We start from the raw sequence: 18,507 nt of genomic DNA, 5'->3' as shown, positions 1-18,507 counted from the left end.
TTTCCCCAAATTCCGTACAAAGTATGTAGAAAAAGACACCTATGGGTTAAGTCACAGGTGTCAAACTCAAGGCCCGGGGGCCAGATGTGGCCCGCCACTTCATTTTATTTGGCCCTCGAAAGCCTGAAAAATAAAATAAAGTAAAGTACAATAAAGTACTGTAACTTTTCTTACTAAATGTATTATTTCTTTCTATTTTGCGAGGGAAAGAAAAAATGTACTCCATGTAATCGCAAATGATGTCAACTTAAATATTGTCTAATTATGCAAAAATATATTATCAAACATTCACATCATTTTTTAAATATAAATAAATAAATAGAAAAAATAATATATATGTAATTATTGTATAATAATTTCAAAGCAAGTTATCCATCCAATTGTGCAATGCAAAAGGAGAAATATGTTTCATGGTAAAATTGTGAAATTTACTGTGGTTTTTACAGCATTTTTCTCTATATAAATAAATAAAACAGTACTTTTTTTTACTCTAATAAATTGCGATGTCATTTTGGCATTTACAGTAATACTTAGACTTAAACTTAGACAAACTTTATTGATCCACAAGGGAAATTGTTCCACACAGTAGCTCAGTTACAAAGGATGGAAAGTGTAATGATGTAAAGGATAATGCAGGTATAAAGTAGACTAAAAATGTGCCGTAGTAGCAATATAAAATATAACATATATGTAATATTTACATATTATATACACAGTAATATATACCGTATTTTTCGGACTATAAGTCGCAGTTTTTTTCATAGTTTGGCCGGGGGTGCGACTTATACTCAGGAGCGACTTATGTGTGAAATCATTAACACATTACCGTAAAATATCAAATAATATTATCTAGCTCATTCACGTAAGAGACTAGACGTATAAGATTTCATGGGATTTAGCGATTAGGAGTGACAGATTGTTTGGTAAACGTATAGCATGTTCTATATGTTATAGTTATTTGAATGACTCTTACCATAATATGTTACGTTAACATACCAGTTGGTTATTTATGCCTCATATAACGTACACTTATTCAGCCTGTTGTTCACTATTCTTTAGACATTTTAAATTGCCTTTCAAATGTCTATTCTTGGTGTTGGCTTTTATCAAATACATTTCCCCAAAAAATGCGACTTATACTCCAGTGCGACTTACATATGTTTTTTTCCTTCTTTATTATGCATTTTCGGCCGGTGCGACTTATACTCCGGAGCGACTTATACTCCGAAAAATACGGTACTAATATTATATTATTATATTTTTATTTTTTTATACACCGAAAAATCTACAGGTGTTGATTTGAGGTATTAAAAAAACAAACAAACTGGCAGCTCAGGTGCCAAAATATTACTCTAAAATTGCATTTTTAAAAAAAATTTACAATAAAAAAACAAATGTAAATTTTACATTAAAATTCTGGCAACTGAGCTGCCTTTTTTTTTTTTTTTTTTTACCATAAAAACAGCAGTACTGTTTTTCCATTTACAGTAATATACACACAATTTTGAGGTGAGATTATTGCAATTTACCAAATTTTTTTTACTTTTTTTTTTTTTTTTTAATCTACAAAAAATGCATTAAAATGGTGTAATAATAGTATTCACTATTAGACGTGGCCCTCAGTAAAAACGACTTTGACACCTCTGGGTTAAGTGATGCAGGTGTACCCAATGAAGTGACCGCTGGAGTGCACAGGTGCTGCCGGTCCTCAGTGCGCCTGCGCCCAACTGAGGCGCGCACAGAGCAGCTATTGTTAGCCGCAGGTTTCCTCACACTTGATCCCCGGCTACCTGTTGCCTCTTTGCCGTTGTTATTTGCTCCAAAATAACGCTGTCGAGGAACCAGTCGCAGCCAGGTGAGGGAAGAGAAAGGTGTCGTCGGTGGGAAGAAAGAAGGAAGGAAGGAAAGGAGAAGAGCTCGACGCGGAAACAAGGAAGTAAATAAGAGCGAGGAAGATTGTTGTTCTTCAACAGGTTCCAATGTTTTAGCAGCGCTGACAAGCAAACCACGAAAAGAAAATGCCACTGGGTCCGTGGAGGAAGAAAAACAAGTCGACCAAGGAGCACCTGGTGGACAACGAGGAGGTCGGCGGCGGTCACGCAGGTGCCGGGGGTTCGCTCACTAAGTCCGCCGTCAATGGCGCCGGGCTACCGCCTCCGCCCGCCAACCTGCGGCCCAAACTGGTCTTCCACACGCAGCTGGCCCATGGAAGCCCCACGGGTAGGATCGAGGGCTTCGGCAACGTCAAGGAGCTCTATACCAAGATAGCAGACGCCTTCAAGATCAGCCCACCAGAGGTAAGGAAGACTCCCCCCAACCCACAACACAACACTCCTTATTGGCTTTGCCATAGGGCCAAGTGGTCCAGATTCACTTTAACCTGTTTTCATTGGACGTATGAATGATCTAAACCAGGGGTCTCAAACTCAATTTGCTTGGGGGCCACTGGATGTAGAGTCTGGGTGAGGCTGGGCCGCAAGTAAAGATTTCTTAAAAAAAATATTTTTAAATGTCTTTATTTTTATTTTCAACACAAAATAAAATCAAAATATAAATGAACAAAATGAGAATTAAGTAAATAAATCAGTCAGTCATAAGTAATAACAATAATAATTTGATTTCTCCAGTCAGCAACAATGTATACACATACACATAATGTGCAACCCGGTTCACTCTTTCATCTCCCTGGTATTTTGCATACTCCTCAGCATGTCTAGTGGTATAATGACGTTTTAAATTGTATTCCTTGTGCACAGCAACTTTCTCTGTGCAAATAAGACACGTCGGGGTGCCCCTGTGCTCAACAAAGAAATATTGCATCTTCCACTTTTCCTGGAATTGTTTTTGCTCATCACTAACCTTTCTCTTCACTGCACACTTTGAAAAAGACATGTTTGGGGTTGTGGAATATATTTGTATTTAGCCGACGCACGGAGAATAATGTTATTTCCACAATGTGTGTCGTTCCGCTTTTCCTCCCGACAGCAACACGGCGGTCGGCGTAAAGTACCGGGAAAAAGTGACGGCTCCCGGAGTGTTATATGGCGTCATATAAAAATATATTTAGTGTTCATCGTGTGAGGCAATGCAAATTAAACAATAAAAAAAACAAATAACGGTTTGAATTGGTCCAGGGTTATCAGGGACTTTATTACTGACGGACAGGTGTCGCGGTGTGACTGCAGCCAGGCACGTAAGACAACCCTCGTCTCCATGGCAATGTTTCTCTCGCTTTCACTCGTTTGCCGCTTTTCCACTAATGCAGGGGTATTTTGGACCCAAATAACAAAAATTGTCTCTGTCTGGAGCCAACGGGAGGGGGTGGGGAGTTTAAAGTCACGGTAGCACAATTAGCCCCGAACGGGCTAACATCACGACTTAACGTGTTACACGTCCGATTCGCCCAGCGACTCTCTGTCGGAGTATCAGCGCTGGGGTCCAGTGCACCACAGTTTTGTATTCGGAAGCTACCGGACCGCTCGTCTCCCCCGCCTGGACCGGCGGGAGCGAGAAAGACACACACAGTGACAGAGCGAGAGAGAGAGAGAGCGAGGGAGTGAGGGAGTGAGGGAGGGAGGGAGGGAGGGAGGGAGGGAGAGCGTGTGCGGGTCTCGTGGAAAAGCAGCAAAACGTTTCTCTGCTTGCATCACGCAAGTGACATCAATGTTCGGCCCTCGAGAGCCATATACCACACCATGATTGGTAGATTCCTTGTAGCCCGGAAGAGTTAGGGCTACAAGGGATTCTGGGTATTTGTTATGTTGTGTTTATGTTGTGTTACAGTGCGGATGTTCTCCCGAAATGTGTTTGTCATCCTTGTTTGGTGTGGGTTCACAGTGTGGCGCATATTAGTAAGAGTGTTAAAGTTGTTAAAACGGCCACCCTCTGTAACATGTGTGGCTGTTGACCAGGTATGTCTTGCCGTCACTTGTGTGTGTCTGTTGAAGCCGCATACAACTTGTGACTGGGCTGGCACGTTGATTGTATGGAGAAAAAGCGGACGCTAAAGGCAATGCCGTCACGGTATGCCCGCCCTCAATAGTGCCCTCAATATTGTTGTCCTCGGTATTGTTGAGGGTTGAAAGTCGGGAGGGTTGGCAAGAATGCTTCAGCTCCGCGCACACAACGCTGTAAAGCGCCATTCATATAAAACTTGCGGGCCGCACTAACATTAAACGTTCATATTAAGGTGGGGGCCGCACAATAACGTCTCGCGGGCCGCAATTGGCCCGCGGGCCGCATGTTTGAGACCCCTGATCTAAACCCAGTGTTGGGTTACTTACTGAAAACCAGTATAGTTACTAGTTACTTTATTTCAAAAGTAACTCAGTTACTAACTCAGTTACTTACACCAAAAAGTAATGCGTTACTGTGAAAAGTAACTATTTAGTTACTTCTTTTTTCCCCTTTTTTTTTAAGGCTCCCATTAATGCCCTTTTAGCCTTCATTTCAGTGCTGTTATTGCACTGGAGAATAATACCATCTGTTGATCAACTTGACATGCATTTGCATCACTGAACTCTGCTAAGCAATGTGGTCTACATACAACACACAAACAATGTGGTCTACATACAACACACAAACAATGTGGTCTACATACAACACACAAACAATGTGGTCTACATACAACACACAAACAATGTGGTCTACATACAACACACAAACAATGTGGTCTACATACAACACACAAACAATGTGGTCTACATACAACACACAAACAATGTGCTCTACATACAACACACAAACAATGTGCTCTACATACAACACACAAACAATGTGCTCTACATACAACACACAAACAATGTGGTCTACATACAACACACAAACAACGTGGTCTACATACAACACACAAACAATGTGCTCTACATACAACACAAACAATGTGCTCTACATACAACACACAAACAATGTTTGTGTGTTGTATGTACATACAACACACAAACAATGTGCTCTACATACAACACACAAACAATGTGGTCTACATACAACACACAAACAATGTGCTCTACATACAACACACAAACAATGTGGTCTACATACAACACACAAACAATGTGCTCTACATACAACACACAAACAATGTGGTCTACATACAACACACAAACAATGTGGTCTACATACAACACACAAACAATGTGCTCTACATACAACACACAAACAATGTGCTCTACATACAACACACAAACAATGTGGTCTACATACAACACACAAAGACAAAGATATGTTTCAAAGGGCCAATTTATTTCAGGCCAGAACAAATTGACAAAACTATTTTAAATAGCTGCAACATAATGGCACTTTAACGTTAACTTTAAGTAGATAGGATCCTTGATCCAAGACACAACTTACATTTAACTGAAATGTTATTTTCTTTGTGCTCGACAAAAGAAAAGTATTGAGAATGTCTCCATGTTAAAAAACTCGACTTCTGGCTTCGCCATGATGTCTTGTTAGTTGTTATGAGAGTAGCGTATGTGTGTGTGTGGCCCTTTAAGATATGACAACATGTGAGGTGAGTGACGTCAGTGAGTGAGTGGGCGAGAGAGGTGAGCGAGCGGTGACAGTGAGTGAGTGCGTGCAGGTGCTCTAGCTTGGTGGATGGCTGCGTCCAATAAAGTCACAAAGTTGCAACAAACCGCCGTCGTCATTCACCCTCAGCTGTAAAGACCACTTCCGGGTAAAGTGAAGGTTGTTAGCCCCGAAGGAACGTCTCCCCTGCGCTCCTCAACTACGGTATGGGAGTCACCCCCGCCCCCACCCACAGAAAGCACGCCTTTTCTTTTCCACCGCAGCGCTCCAATAAAACACACTCAGATCTTCTGTTTCTAGCCGATACTACATAAAAAATAACGTAAAATAACGCAGTAACGCATCATGTAGTAACGGTAACTGAGTTACTGAATATAAAAAATAACGCGTTAGATTACTAGTTACCGCCGAAACTAACGCCGTTACAGTAACGCGTTACTTTGTAACGCGTTAGTCCCAACACTGTCTAAACCAGACCTGGGCAAATTAAGGCCCGGGGGCCACATGCGGCCGGTTAAGCTTTTCAATCTGGCCCGCCGGACATTCCCAAAAACTTTTTTTAGATCTTTACGATGGAAACTGTAGCCACCATTATGATGTGCAGTGATGTTTTCTAATGACCGTAAGTCTTGAACTATACAAAGTATTTCAATGGTTGGAATCTGCGCTTTTGAATTATATACTAGTTACTATGGTCATCTAATTAGGGGTGTGGGAAAAAATCGATTCGAATTTGAATCGCGATTATCGCATTGTGTGATTCAAAATCGATTCTCATTTTTAAAAAATAGATTTAAAAAAAAAATGTATTTATTAAAAAAAAAAGTTTTAAATTTTTTTTTTTTTTTTTTTGAATTAATCATTACAACAAAACAATACACAGCAATACCATAACAATGCAATCCAATTCCAAAACCAAACCCGACCCAGCAACACTCAGAACTGCAAGAAACAGAGCAATTGAGAGGAGACACAAACACCACACAGAACAAACCAAAAGGAGTGAAACAAAAATGAATATTACCAACAACAGTATCAATATTAGTTACAATTTCAACATAGCAGTGATTAAAAATCCCTCATTGACATTATCATTAGACATTTATAAATAAATAAATAAATGAACAATTGTGTCACAGTGGCTTACACTTGCATCGCATCTCATAAGCTTGACAACACACTGTGTCCAATATTTTCACAAAGATAAAATAAGTCATATTTTTGGTTCATTTAATAGTTAAAACAAATTTACATTATTGCAATCAGTTGATAAAACATTGTCCTTTACAATTATAAAAGCTTTTAACAAAAATCTACTACTCTGCTTGCATGTCAGCAGACTGGGGTAGATCCTGCTGAAATCTATGTATTCCATGAATAGAGAATCCTTTTGAATCGGGAAAATCGTGTTGAATTGAAAAAAAATCGACTTTGAATTGAATCGTGACCCCAAGAATCGATATTGAATTGAATCGTGGGACACCCAAAGATTCACAGCCCTACAAATTAGTTACGATAGTAATCTAAGTCACAGCAGTTCAGATGAAGCACCAAGCAGTGTGGGTGGGGAGCGTTTCCACAGAGTGTTCCCAGAGTGACCTGAAATGCGGGTGTCAGGGACAGACGCGGAAGGAGATTTTTACAACAAAGTTCTACAAGAAAAGTGACAATATATCAGATTGTAGGTGTTTTGTTTTTTTTTACTCTTCGCGTTCATATTTCGCCGTTTGTTGCATTTTTGTTGTGTTTTGCTTGATTGTAAATAATGTGGATGGAGAGGGGGTGTGGCGTTCATATGTTGTCGATATTCAGTGTTTTATCGTTCACAGTTAATATTGTAAATCCCACATTCTTTATATTCATGTACATTCTGGGTGTCTCATTCAGTAGAACATGTAAAATTCCATTCTGTTTCCTAAGGCGGTCCGTCATAACGTTTTTAGCATTCAATCAGACATTATTGTGAGGTTTTGTATTAGTGTTCCTAAAAATAGGACCCAAACACACACACATTGTACAGCAGATTGTCACAGCTTATATATGTGTGTGTATATTTTTATATATATATATATATATATATATATATATATATATATATATATATATATATATATATATATATATATATATATATATATATATATATATATATATATATATATATATATATATATATATATATATATATATATATATATAAACACACACATAGATAGATAGATATACCGGCCCCCAGACATTTTTTTTCTCTAAATGTGGCCCCCGAGTCAAAATAATTGCCCAGGCCTGATCTAAACAGTGTTCTTCTTGGTCAATCTGAATTAATTTGAACAGAAATAACTTTTTGGAATTTGTTGGGTGGGCAACAAACAGTTTCGGGCCATAACTGCCAATGAGAGCATTTAAGATGGCCCACAATGCAATTGTTAAAGTAAACAACTAGTTCAAATGTATGGAACTTTTCTGTCATATTAGTCAAGACATCAACCAACTTAATGCAGCAGCTCTGTTATATTGAATGTAGTAAAGTGTGTTAGCGGAATGACAATGACTGGTTCCAAATTACCGTAATTTCCGGACTATAAGCCGCTACTTTTCCCCCTCGTTCTGGTCCCTGCGGCTTATACAAGGGTGCGGCTTATTTACGGCCTGTTCTTCTCCGACACCGACGAAGAGGATTTCGGTGGTTTTAGTACGCAGGAGGAAGACGATGACACAATGATTAAAGACTGACTTTTCATATACCGGTAGGCTGGTTATTTTGATAACGTACAGGCGAGCACTTTGTATTACTTTGCACCGTTGTATTATTTGTACTCTGCACGAATGCTGTTCGCCATGTCAAAGATGTGAAAGTTTGATTGAATGATTGAAAGATTTATTGTTAATAAATGGGACGCTTTGCGTTCCCAAACAGTCATCTCTGTCCCGACAATCCCCTCCGTGGTAGCAGGAACCCCTATATACTACGCTAATTACACATCAAAACCCTGCGTCTTATAGTCGGGTGCGGCTTATATATGGAGCAATCTGTATTTTCCCCTAAATTTAGCTGGTGCGGCTTATAGTCCGGTGCAGCTTATAGTCCGGAAATTACGGTATTCTTGTAAGAAGCACAAAAAAAAATTACTAAGATTTTTTTGCAGATCACTTGTATTTACAGTAATTTTTAAAATGTACTTATGGTGAGTGCTATTGGCTGCGTGACAATTCTCTTCGGCAGCTTAGTCACAGATGATCACGCTTATTTACGCTCTTGGGTCAGACACTTATTTCGATTTGATATTAAAAAAATTTATTTTATTTTATTTTATTTTTTTAATTTTATTTTGTAATGGTACTTTAATTATTAATAGTTTATTTTTATTGAAATATTTTTGTCATCCTATTTTAGTCAATTATTAGTAATATCTTTTCAGTTATGAGTGTTGTAATTATACAATGCACTTATTTAATTATAATTTTCACATTTTAACTTGATGTTTTTGCTGATACGGTACATTCATGTTTGTTGACAACGCCTAGCATTCCCTGAGTTTGTAAACAATAACCACCACAAATATTTGTGGAAAATAAAAAATATCAATCTTATTAAAGGTAAAGTACCACTCATAGTCACACACACACACACACACACACACACACACACACACACACACACACACACACACACACACACACACACACAATAGGTGTGGTGAAATTACTCTCTGCATTTGACCCATCCCCTTGTTCCACCCCCTGGGAGGTGAGGGAAGCAGTGAGCAGAGGCGGTGGCTGCGCTCGGGAATCATATTGGTGATTTGACCCCCAATTCCAACCCTTGATGCTGAGTGCCAAGCAGGGAGGTAATGGGTCCCACCACACAATAATACTAACCTTAGTATCAACACTACACATTTATGGATTGATCCATCTTCCCCTTATGCCTGGCACTCAAAATGAAGACACGCTATTTGGTTAATGCAATTACTTCTCTGTGCGTGGCATAATAGTAAACATGTGACCGGGAAGAGAAGGGCGTGTCCAAACTTTTTCCAGCTAGGGTCGCTTACACAAAATTGGGAGGATGCAGGGGCTACTTTACTAAAAGCAATACAAAAATTGGTCAATGAATGTAGGCTTAACAAACTGATTAAAACATCCATATCTTAGCTTTGTGTGATGGATGACAAAGCAAATTAGTGTAATTCATAATTCCCTTGAGATATTTACCTTCTTCTTATTATTCTTTACTGATTATTATTATTATTATTCTGCCAATTAACACCTTTTAAGAGCTTTAGCATACTCGAAAACTTAACATATCTTGCAAGAAATATCTACACATTTTCATCATGACAGGATGCACAGATATGATCAAAGACCATATACAGTAGGAAGCACACGCTGTTGCCCCTTTAGGTTTTCAGGTCCCACTTTTGGGGGAATTTGGGCCAGTTCCATTTTTTTGTTAGTTATTTTGTGTAACGTTCGACTCTGGGATGTGTTTATTTTGTAGTAAAAAAAACCTAAGATGCTGGCTGCAAAAGCCCCCCGGGCCACACTTTGGACACTCCTGAATTAGAGAAAGAGATGACATGTCGTTGTGTAAGTACAATAAATAAGATAATGCTATTTAGTTTGTTCCATAATACAGTGTTTCCCACACATTCATTTATTTGTGGCGGCCCGCCACGAAAGAATTACGTCCGCCACAAATAAAAATAAAAATAAAATAATTTAAAAAAAAAAAAAATTTTTTTTTTTTTTTTTTTTTTTTTTGTCCTGTCCAGCTTCTCAGGCAAATCATATAGTTGATGTAGATGCCCATATAGGCCGTTGAGATTTACTTTACAAAAGAGAAGTGTAGGATACTTCTCTTGTTGCCTTATTTGTATTTGACCACTACTGTTTTCTGTTTATTTGTTACTGACTGTGGCAGGACACCTCTGCCTCTGTTTCACTTTATGTTGCTGGTAAATAATATGGTTGCAGTAGTAGGCTAAAGTTAAATTATTTAGTATGCACTAATTAAAGGGGCAGAGCTTTAAGAGACATTTTAGCTTTTATATTTTATAAGATATATTTTTTGTAAGAACCACAATTAATAAATATATTTCAGTGAATAACTTATTGTTCAAATCTGTATATAAATATGTACATAAAGTGTTGTAATTATATTGTAAAATGGATGAATGGATGGACGTTTAAAACAAAACTGTTATTAATTAGTAAGTATACATTTTTTGAGCCTTTTTAGAGAAAATCATATCATTGTAGTAAATTATGCAAATTACTCGAGCATGTCATGTGACCACGCCCATAGCCACGCCCATAGCCACGCCCCCACCGCCTCAGGTATCTTGGCAGTTTATGGGAAACACTGTAATATTATTTGACCTGTTCTATGATAACCCTAAATGAAATCAGTTGTGATTTTCTGCAAAAATAATAGCCCAACCCTCTTGGAGGTGGGGGTGCCCCCTAAAACATTTGCAGGGGAAACATTGACCTACTGCAAAAAAAATTCAATCAATCCAATCCTATATAATTCTTGAATCAAATGTCCTGTTAATAAAATTTAGAGAAACTGTGGTACCTAGGTTTTTTCTATTTAGTTTTTTTTTTAAACACTGCAAGTTTAACCAACGTGTAAGCATTTGGGTAAACGGCTTTATAAGTGGTGGTCATTAGGAGAACACACCCTGTCTTGCGTCAGCATTTGGTCTTTAAACCCAGCGTAGATACAGTAGATAACTGTATTTTATTATTGAATGCTGTATTGCAGTATACTACTACTAACACAAAAGGCTGCCGCCACCTGCTAGGCTCCTATTTTTTATTTTGTCCCTCCACGCAGGCTGATGGCCTCGGCACGCTGGGATGTGAAGCCGAGAGACGCATTGCTCACAAATCTGTCTCGCACCTTCTGAAAAAACAGCCAGACGAGGGAGGTTTTGTCTCACTTCTGGTGCTATTTGTTCCATCAGGTCTGTCGATAACACTAAATGAGGACGTCCTGGCCTTTGTCTCGACTTGTCTGGGCATAGAGATACTGTAGAGTACAGGCTGGCTACAACTTGTTTTTTTATGTAAGTAATATACTGTATCGTGATGCTCCCATTGGAAAAAATGACATTTCAATGGTATGTGCATTTATAAGAAGAGACAATAATGGTCATTAGAAAAATCCTTGTTTATTTCAACTATTTTCCCTAAAGGTTGCATTGAGGCTAGAGTGTGTATTTTATTCAATTAATCAATAGATAACTCGAATACTAAAATAATTGATAGCTGCAGCCCTATGAAGGAAGTGAAAGAAGTCAAATATCCACCAGAAGTGGAAGAGCGTGCCAGTAACATGTGCAGCTCTGCGCAATACCACGTCCAAGAAGATTAAGGCAGTGCTAGGGAACCATGATCACACTAAATATCCACACCAACCACACTAATTTGGACATGTTCACTGTGTGGTGTCAGTGTTTCCCATAAACTGCCAAGATACCTGTGGCGGTGGGGGCGTGGCTATGGGCGTGGTCACCATGACATCATCGAGTAATTTGCATAATTTACTACAATGATATGATTTTCTCTAAAAAGGCTAAAAAAATGTACACTTACTAATTAATAATAACAGTTTTGTTTTAAACGTCCATCCATCCATTTTACAATATAATTACAACACTTTATGTACATATTTATATACAGATTTGAACAATAAGTTATTCACTGAAATATATTTATTAATTGTGGTTCTTACAAAAAATATATCTTATAAAAATATAAAAGCTAAAATGTCTCTTAAAGCTCTGCCCCTTTAATTAGTGCATACTAAATAATTTAACTTTAGCCTACTACTACAACCATATTATTTACCAGCAACATAAAGTGAAACAGAGGCAGAGGTGTCCTGCCACAGTCAGTAACAAATAAACAGAAAACAGTAGTGGTGGTAGATAGACACAGAGCTTCATCAAACATCTGATCCACTGAACAAAGAGCTCCAAAAATCTTGATACTACACTTCTCTTTTGTAAAGTAAATCTGAACAGCCGATATGGGCATCTACATCAACTATATAATTTGCCTGAGAAGCTGGACAGGACAAAAAAAAAAAAAAAAGCCGAAAAATCTATTTGTAGCGGCCTTAATTCTTTCGTGGCGGGCCGCCACAAATAAATGAATGTGTGGGAAACACTGGGTGTACTCACTTGTGTTGCCAGTTATTGAGAAAATGATACATGTCTGTTAATAGTAAACCTCTATCGAATATCCCGATCGATTAATCAAGTAATCGAATAAATCATATTTTTGCTTAATTAAGGTTTAATTATACATGTTAAGATGTGCTATAAATTATTGCGTTTGGCTTATAGTCTTTTCTTTCCTAAATGCCTGTTTTTGATTTGCATTATTGAAGGCTGACACGCACAGGTGAAATACGTCCGTGGTTAAATGTAGGGATGCACCGAAAATTTGGCCAACTTACCGGTAGATTTATTTCCGTGCCACATTTGATTGTCAAAGATAGAAGCCAAAAGGTTCACGGCTGTTTTCTGGATCCACATCAATTAGCAAAGCATGATGATACGCAGCCTCAGCGCACGTCTGCTAAACTTAAATCAAATCAATAACGCCGTCTCAGACAAGAAAGAGCGATCTTGCAAAAACATTTAATCCTCATTGTGTTTCCGTTCGGTTCACGTAACCCATAGAAGTGACAGACAACAAAAGGCACGCCATGAACACACTCCGCAGGATCAAACCATATCAAACATGTGCCCAACTGCAATATGCATTTGTTTACGCCTAACTGACAGGTCGGGGAAAATGCCCTTCGAGCTTCAGAATAAAAGTTTCGACCAAAGAAAGCATGTTAAGCAAATGATCTTACTCCAATTAAGGGAAGTAAAACATTTACATTGCATTTCTTATGTAAGCTCCTGAATAACTTTGCACGACTGCTTTCGCGTGGTTACTAATGAAAGGCTAATTGAACACGACAGCTAGGATAGCGTCGTTAGTTTTCAACACCTTTTGGCAGCATTTGATGAATTTGCGGGAGTGAGAGAACACATCCTGGTTATCATAATAAATGACATTTATTTTACTAACACAACTTTTGCCTTTACATTTAATAATTGATTACTTACCTCGCCTCTGGACGTCCCTCAATCGGATGCTTTCTCGACAGGTGCTGCAGCATCGAACTTGTGCTATTGTGGTATGCAAGCACCACTTTGCAATGCTTGCATATTACTGTGTTTTCCTTCGATTTTAGTGGGACGTGTTCCCACACCTTAGACAACTTTTGTCGCTTCTGAATTCCCTCGTTATGCGGTGGCTCTTGTCCACTGCTTTCTGCAGCATCTGCCATTTTAAATTACAGTATGTCGGCGAAAAAGTTTTCTAAACTCAAGCGTATTTAAAAGAACGGTGTTTTGCAGGGCGTGTATGATCTGTGACGTAAACAAGCTATGCAACACTTAAACAGTCCGTGCAAAGTGTGAGCTTTGACTACAGTTTATTAAACGAGAAAAATGCCGTAAAAAAGAAAAAACAAGGCCTCGAGGCAGCGAAAATTCCTCAAATATATTTTGTAATTGTTTCAGCTCTAATGATAACCACGGCAAAACTTCTGCCGGTTAGTTTTACTGTTGTAAATTAAAATGATCGAAAAACTGGAATTGATGGCTGCAGTTTGATTATATCGCGTACCGAATATCAATCAATCAATCAATGTTTATTTATATAGCCCTAAATCACAAGTGTCTCAAAGGGCTGTACAAGCCACAACGACATCCTCGGTACAGAGCCCACATACGGGCAAGGAATAGCGCTAGCTCGCTCGCTATCGTAAATGTTAACATGAATACAGGACACATTAACAACTTTCCACATTAAGAAATGACATACCACAGCTAAACTTATATAAACACATTACTGTCTGAGCAACTGAGCTATTCAGTTGGGCACACTGAATCTACAAACTGTGCTCTCTTAGGAAAAGTATTCGATCTATATGGCATATACACATATATGATATGACACAAATGTATTTTTATACAACTTTATTAACAAAGACATAGCTGTTTACAACAGAAAGTGAACTTGCGTGATATCACATAAACTGGGCGTGAAGCAAGTTGAACCCTCAATTTGCCTTTATGTACTAAAAAAACATTCTAAAACTTTTACCAATTAAAATGGAAAAAAATTAAAATTCAAAAACTCCAAAAAATATAACTCTTAAGAATCCAGAACAATATTTTAATATTTATTCTGCCATGAAAGTGCACTGTGTCAATGTATAGTTATTTCTTGAAAAAAATAAAACTTGGTAAAAGATATTTAATTGTGTGTATAAATACATTATGAGCACATTCAACAATACCGCTATAATAATAACCGTGATATAAATTTTCAAATTGTTACATCCCTAACCTCTACTAATACACAAGCTGTACATCGACTACTCTGAAGTATATCCACGTTTACTTTCCGTTGCCTTGTCTGTTGTTGACAAGATAGAAAATGATTGCTGAAAATCGAGGGCTGTAAACTGGGTTATGCAAAAGATCACTTCTCACACTAGCGCCTTGAATGAAAACAACCTGTGTACACATATTCAACAATTAAAGTGTGTGTTGCATCCTAACATGTCCGCTCGGTCTTCCGACAAATAAAATAACAACGCTTAATCTGTTGGATTAGAAAAGTCTGGTGCCAGACCAGAAGGCAAGCGCTGATGTCCACTGGTGTTAGTGGTATTTAAGCCGCCCGTAAATTGTAGGCAAAAAGCTTCTCCAGGCCACACCTACACATCTACAGCACTCCGAGCGAGCATTGCATTTTTAAAAACTGGTCCAAATCAGACCATGAACCCAGAGGATGTGCTGGTCACCTTTGAAGTCAAGTAAAGGGTAAAGTCTGTACATGTTTGTCAGATTTTTCCAATGAAAGCCTATCAGATTGTTTGTATGATTATCCCACACACATGATAATAAAACTGAAGCCGGATGCCTCAAATGACTAGATCTACCAATAGTAACAATCAATACTAGTGTAAATAATCACAATATTAATAATTGGAAACATAAAAATTCCACAAAATCAACTGGGTATCAAAATGCATGTGCATAGCCAATATGGCGCCAACTCATGTTTATTGAAGGAGGGGGCCCAATGCAGAGCTGCTCCTTTGGGACCCCCACGGCAGGTTATCTGTTCCGCCAACGGGACGTGAGGGACTTCCTGCAGCGCTTGATGGCGAACAGAGACACATGACCGGGTCTCTTTAGTGTTCGTCACATTTGTGATACAGGACATTTGAGTGTTGCCACCCGGACAAACTTTGTACGGTTAGATTGTGAAGGCCCCCGGTCTTTGTTACAGTGAGTGTTAAGCGTTTGAAGCATTAGGTCTTTTTGGATGTAGACTGGGCCCTCGCTCAACCACAATGTGGTGCGACACCAATCTGTTAATCAGACTCAGAATCAGCTTTATTGGCCAAGTATGTTTAACACACAAGGAATTTGACTTGGTAGACTGTGCTCTCTTTGTTCAATGCAAGAAACAAAAGAAAAACGCAACTACTACGAGAGAGCCCAGTAAGTACAGTGGCGGCCATCTGAAGCGCCACCTATCGCTGTGGAACTCTGTGTAGCCACAGTTAATCAATCATTGCACCACCTCGATGCTGATTGCTGTCATTTCCTTCTCAAAGAATCCACACAGCTGACTTCAGCACTCTCTTGTTCAAGCAGCTGACACAGGAAGACCGAATGAAGATGAACATTGACCTTTTTTTGATCTCTCTCTGAGGCTGGCCGCTGGAAAAGCTTGTGGGCAGGGCCACTGCTGTGTCATGTTTCATAACTGGGTGTTTCCCTGTGAGAAGTTCAGGTGTGCTTTTAGTCGCCCTTTTTTCAAGCGCATGACGATGGTTAAAGCACAAAGCAGCATTTTTTGGGTGGAGTTGGGTGTCCATGTTCCTGTCTAATCACACGCTCTTCTTGGAGACGATGTATACGACGCTTTCCCTAGCAAACTTTAAACACTGTGTAAAATGTATGACTTGCACATACAAGAAGAGTGTGTGTAGTTGATGAAGAGGGTTTATTCTCTATGGGTTCATTGTTTTATGTTTAACCCAATTTTGGTTATACTATTCTAGATTAAAATGTATGTAAAGTTTGTAAAACCGTTACATATGTAATGCAATCATAAAATGATGATTAATATGGACACACTGGAATGAACTATTCAGGAACTACACTACAGAGTAGGGCTTAGCGATATGTCGAGTTTGTAAGATATATCGATATATTTTTAAACAAAATATTAAGAAAATATCGTAATATCGATATAATTTATTTCACGTTAAAATGACCAAACGCCGCTTATTTTGTTGTGTTCCTTGTTCTCCCCCTCCATGGGCTACTAAACCCCTCCCCTTCCTCCTTCCAAGACGTGCTTGCACGTATAAGAACATCCATGATTGGTTGGTTGTTTACTATGATGAGTCACGATTGGTTAGGGACAGGCCAATCAGAGGCAAGATAGGGCGGGTCATTGAACCAGAAAGGGAAATCACAAAGTCCTGCCTGATTTTGATACATTTTGTATTAAAATCAGCTATGTTATTTATTTTACGTAGAAATAATATTTTTCTATTTTATTTGTTATGTAATTCTGTACTACTTAAACAGTTCCTTTTCTGTGCTGTTAATACCCAACTTGACTAACTGGGTTAATTGTCATTCACTTCAATTTCAGCGAATCTCGCTCAAAAGTGAATATCTTTATATGTATACTTTCACCGAAAAATGTATCGAGATATATATGTAATATCAAGTTTAAGTAAAAATATATCAAGATATACATTTTTTTGTCCATATCGCCCAGCCCTACTACAGAGTCTCTTATAGTAGCCGTGTTTGTCCAATTAGCGCTGGCTCAAAGACATTGACATTAACATCTATGGCTGTAGGCAACCGTGTGGTGTTTTTTTCTCTTTAATGCTACAAGCAGCTTTGTCTGAAGCCTTAAGAGTGGCCAGCATCCAGCAGCTTTATCGACGTACAATCCACCTAAATCACATTGTTGTTTACTGTGAACTCCTCAGCGCTATCATTGCTCTGCAGCATTCTTACAACATTGGTTCTGTTCTGCAGTATACTTGTTGGTGGGGCTGGGTATTGGTGATAGGTATCACGATAGTTGTCACAATAGGATACAGTATTGTGATATTCTACATTGTTCACTGATATATTTAAAATTCAAGTTGTATATACAGTATGTACATTAAATGTGGATCAAGATTCTTGAAACCTAAATGTTCAAAAATGTCCTACTTCTTGCAGAAGTCGTCCTTAACTTTTCCCCCACCCCTAATTGTTAGTAAATGACCATGTGTATAGTATTTTTTTTCTGAACATGATATATATTAAAAGTGTGTATATACTAGGTCATGTCTACACATTAAAGTTGCGCTATATAGGCGACATAAAATATATAAATATAGCCTACAATAGAGCTTTTAATACTATTGTTGTATCGTGATAATGCATGCTGGTAATGACACATTATAGCTGTGTACGCAAATTTGACAGCAACAAGCCAACGAACACATCCTCAAAGCAATGTAGCATTCTACCTCGTGGCTAACTTCCCTAATGTTACAGCCTTGTTCCAAAGTGGAATAGATTCATTTTTTGTTCTAAAAATTGTACAGACAAACCCCATAATGAAAATGTGAAAAGGTTTAAACAAAATCCAAATGCATTCAAAATAAAAATAGATAAAAAAATTACATGTAAATAAGTATTCACAGCCTTTGCTCAATACTTTGTTGATGCACCTTTAGCAAAAATTACAGCCTCAAGTCTTTTTGAATATGATGCCACAAGCTTGGCACACCTGTCTTTGGGCAGTTTCAACCTTTCTTCTTTGCTCTAGCTCCATCAGGTCGCTGCATTCATCCTCGTCTAGTTA

General features: G+C 38.3%; 1 protein-coding gene across 1 annotated transcript in view; it reads left to right on the top strand.

The window, feature by feature from the left end:
* The first annotated feature begins 1,697 nt into the window (after positions 1-1,697).
* gipc2 (GIPC PDZ domain containing family, member 2) overlaps positions 1,698-18,507 on the top strand; it is a 32,431-nt gene continuing 15,621 nt past the window's right edge. Inside the window, exon 1 of the mRNA XM_062023605.1 lies at positions 1,698-2,297. Within this exon, the coding sequence (XP_061879589.1) occupies positions 2,019-2,297 (279 nt within the window). The 5' untranslated portion in view covers positions 1,698-2,018. The remainder of the gene's footprint in view (positions 2,298-18,507) is intronic.

This window comes from Entelurus aequoreus, linkage group LG16 (assembly GCF_033978785.1).
Source record: "Entelurus aequoreus isolate RoL-2023_Sb linkage group LG16, RoL_Eaeq_v1.1, whole genome shotgun sequence".
Lineage (NCBI taxonomy): Eukaryota > Metazoa > Chordata > Actinopteri > Syngnathiformes > Syngnathidae > Entelurus > Entelurus aequoreus.
This window is presented reverse-complemented; position numbering and strand designations above follow the sequence as displayed.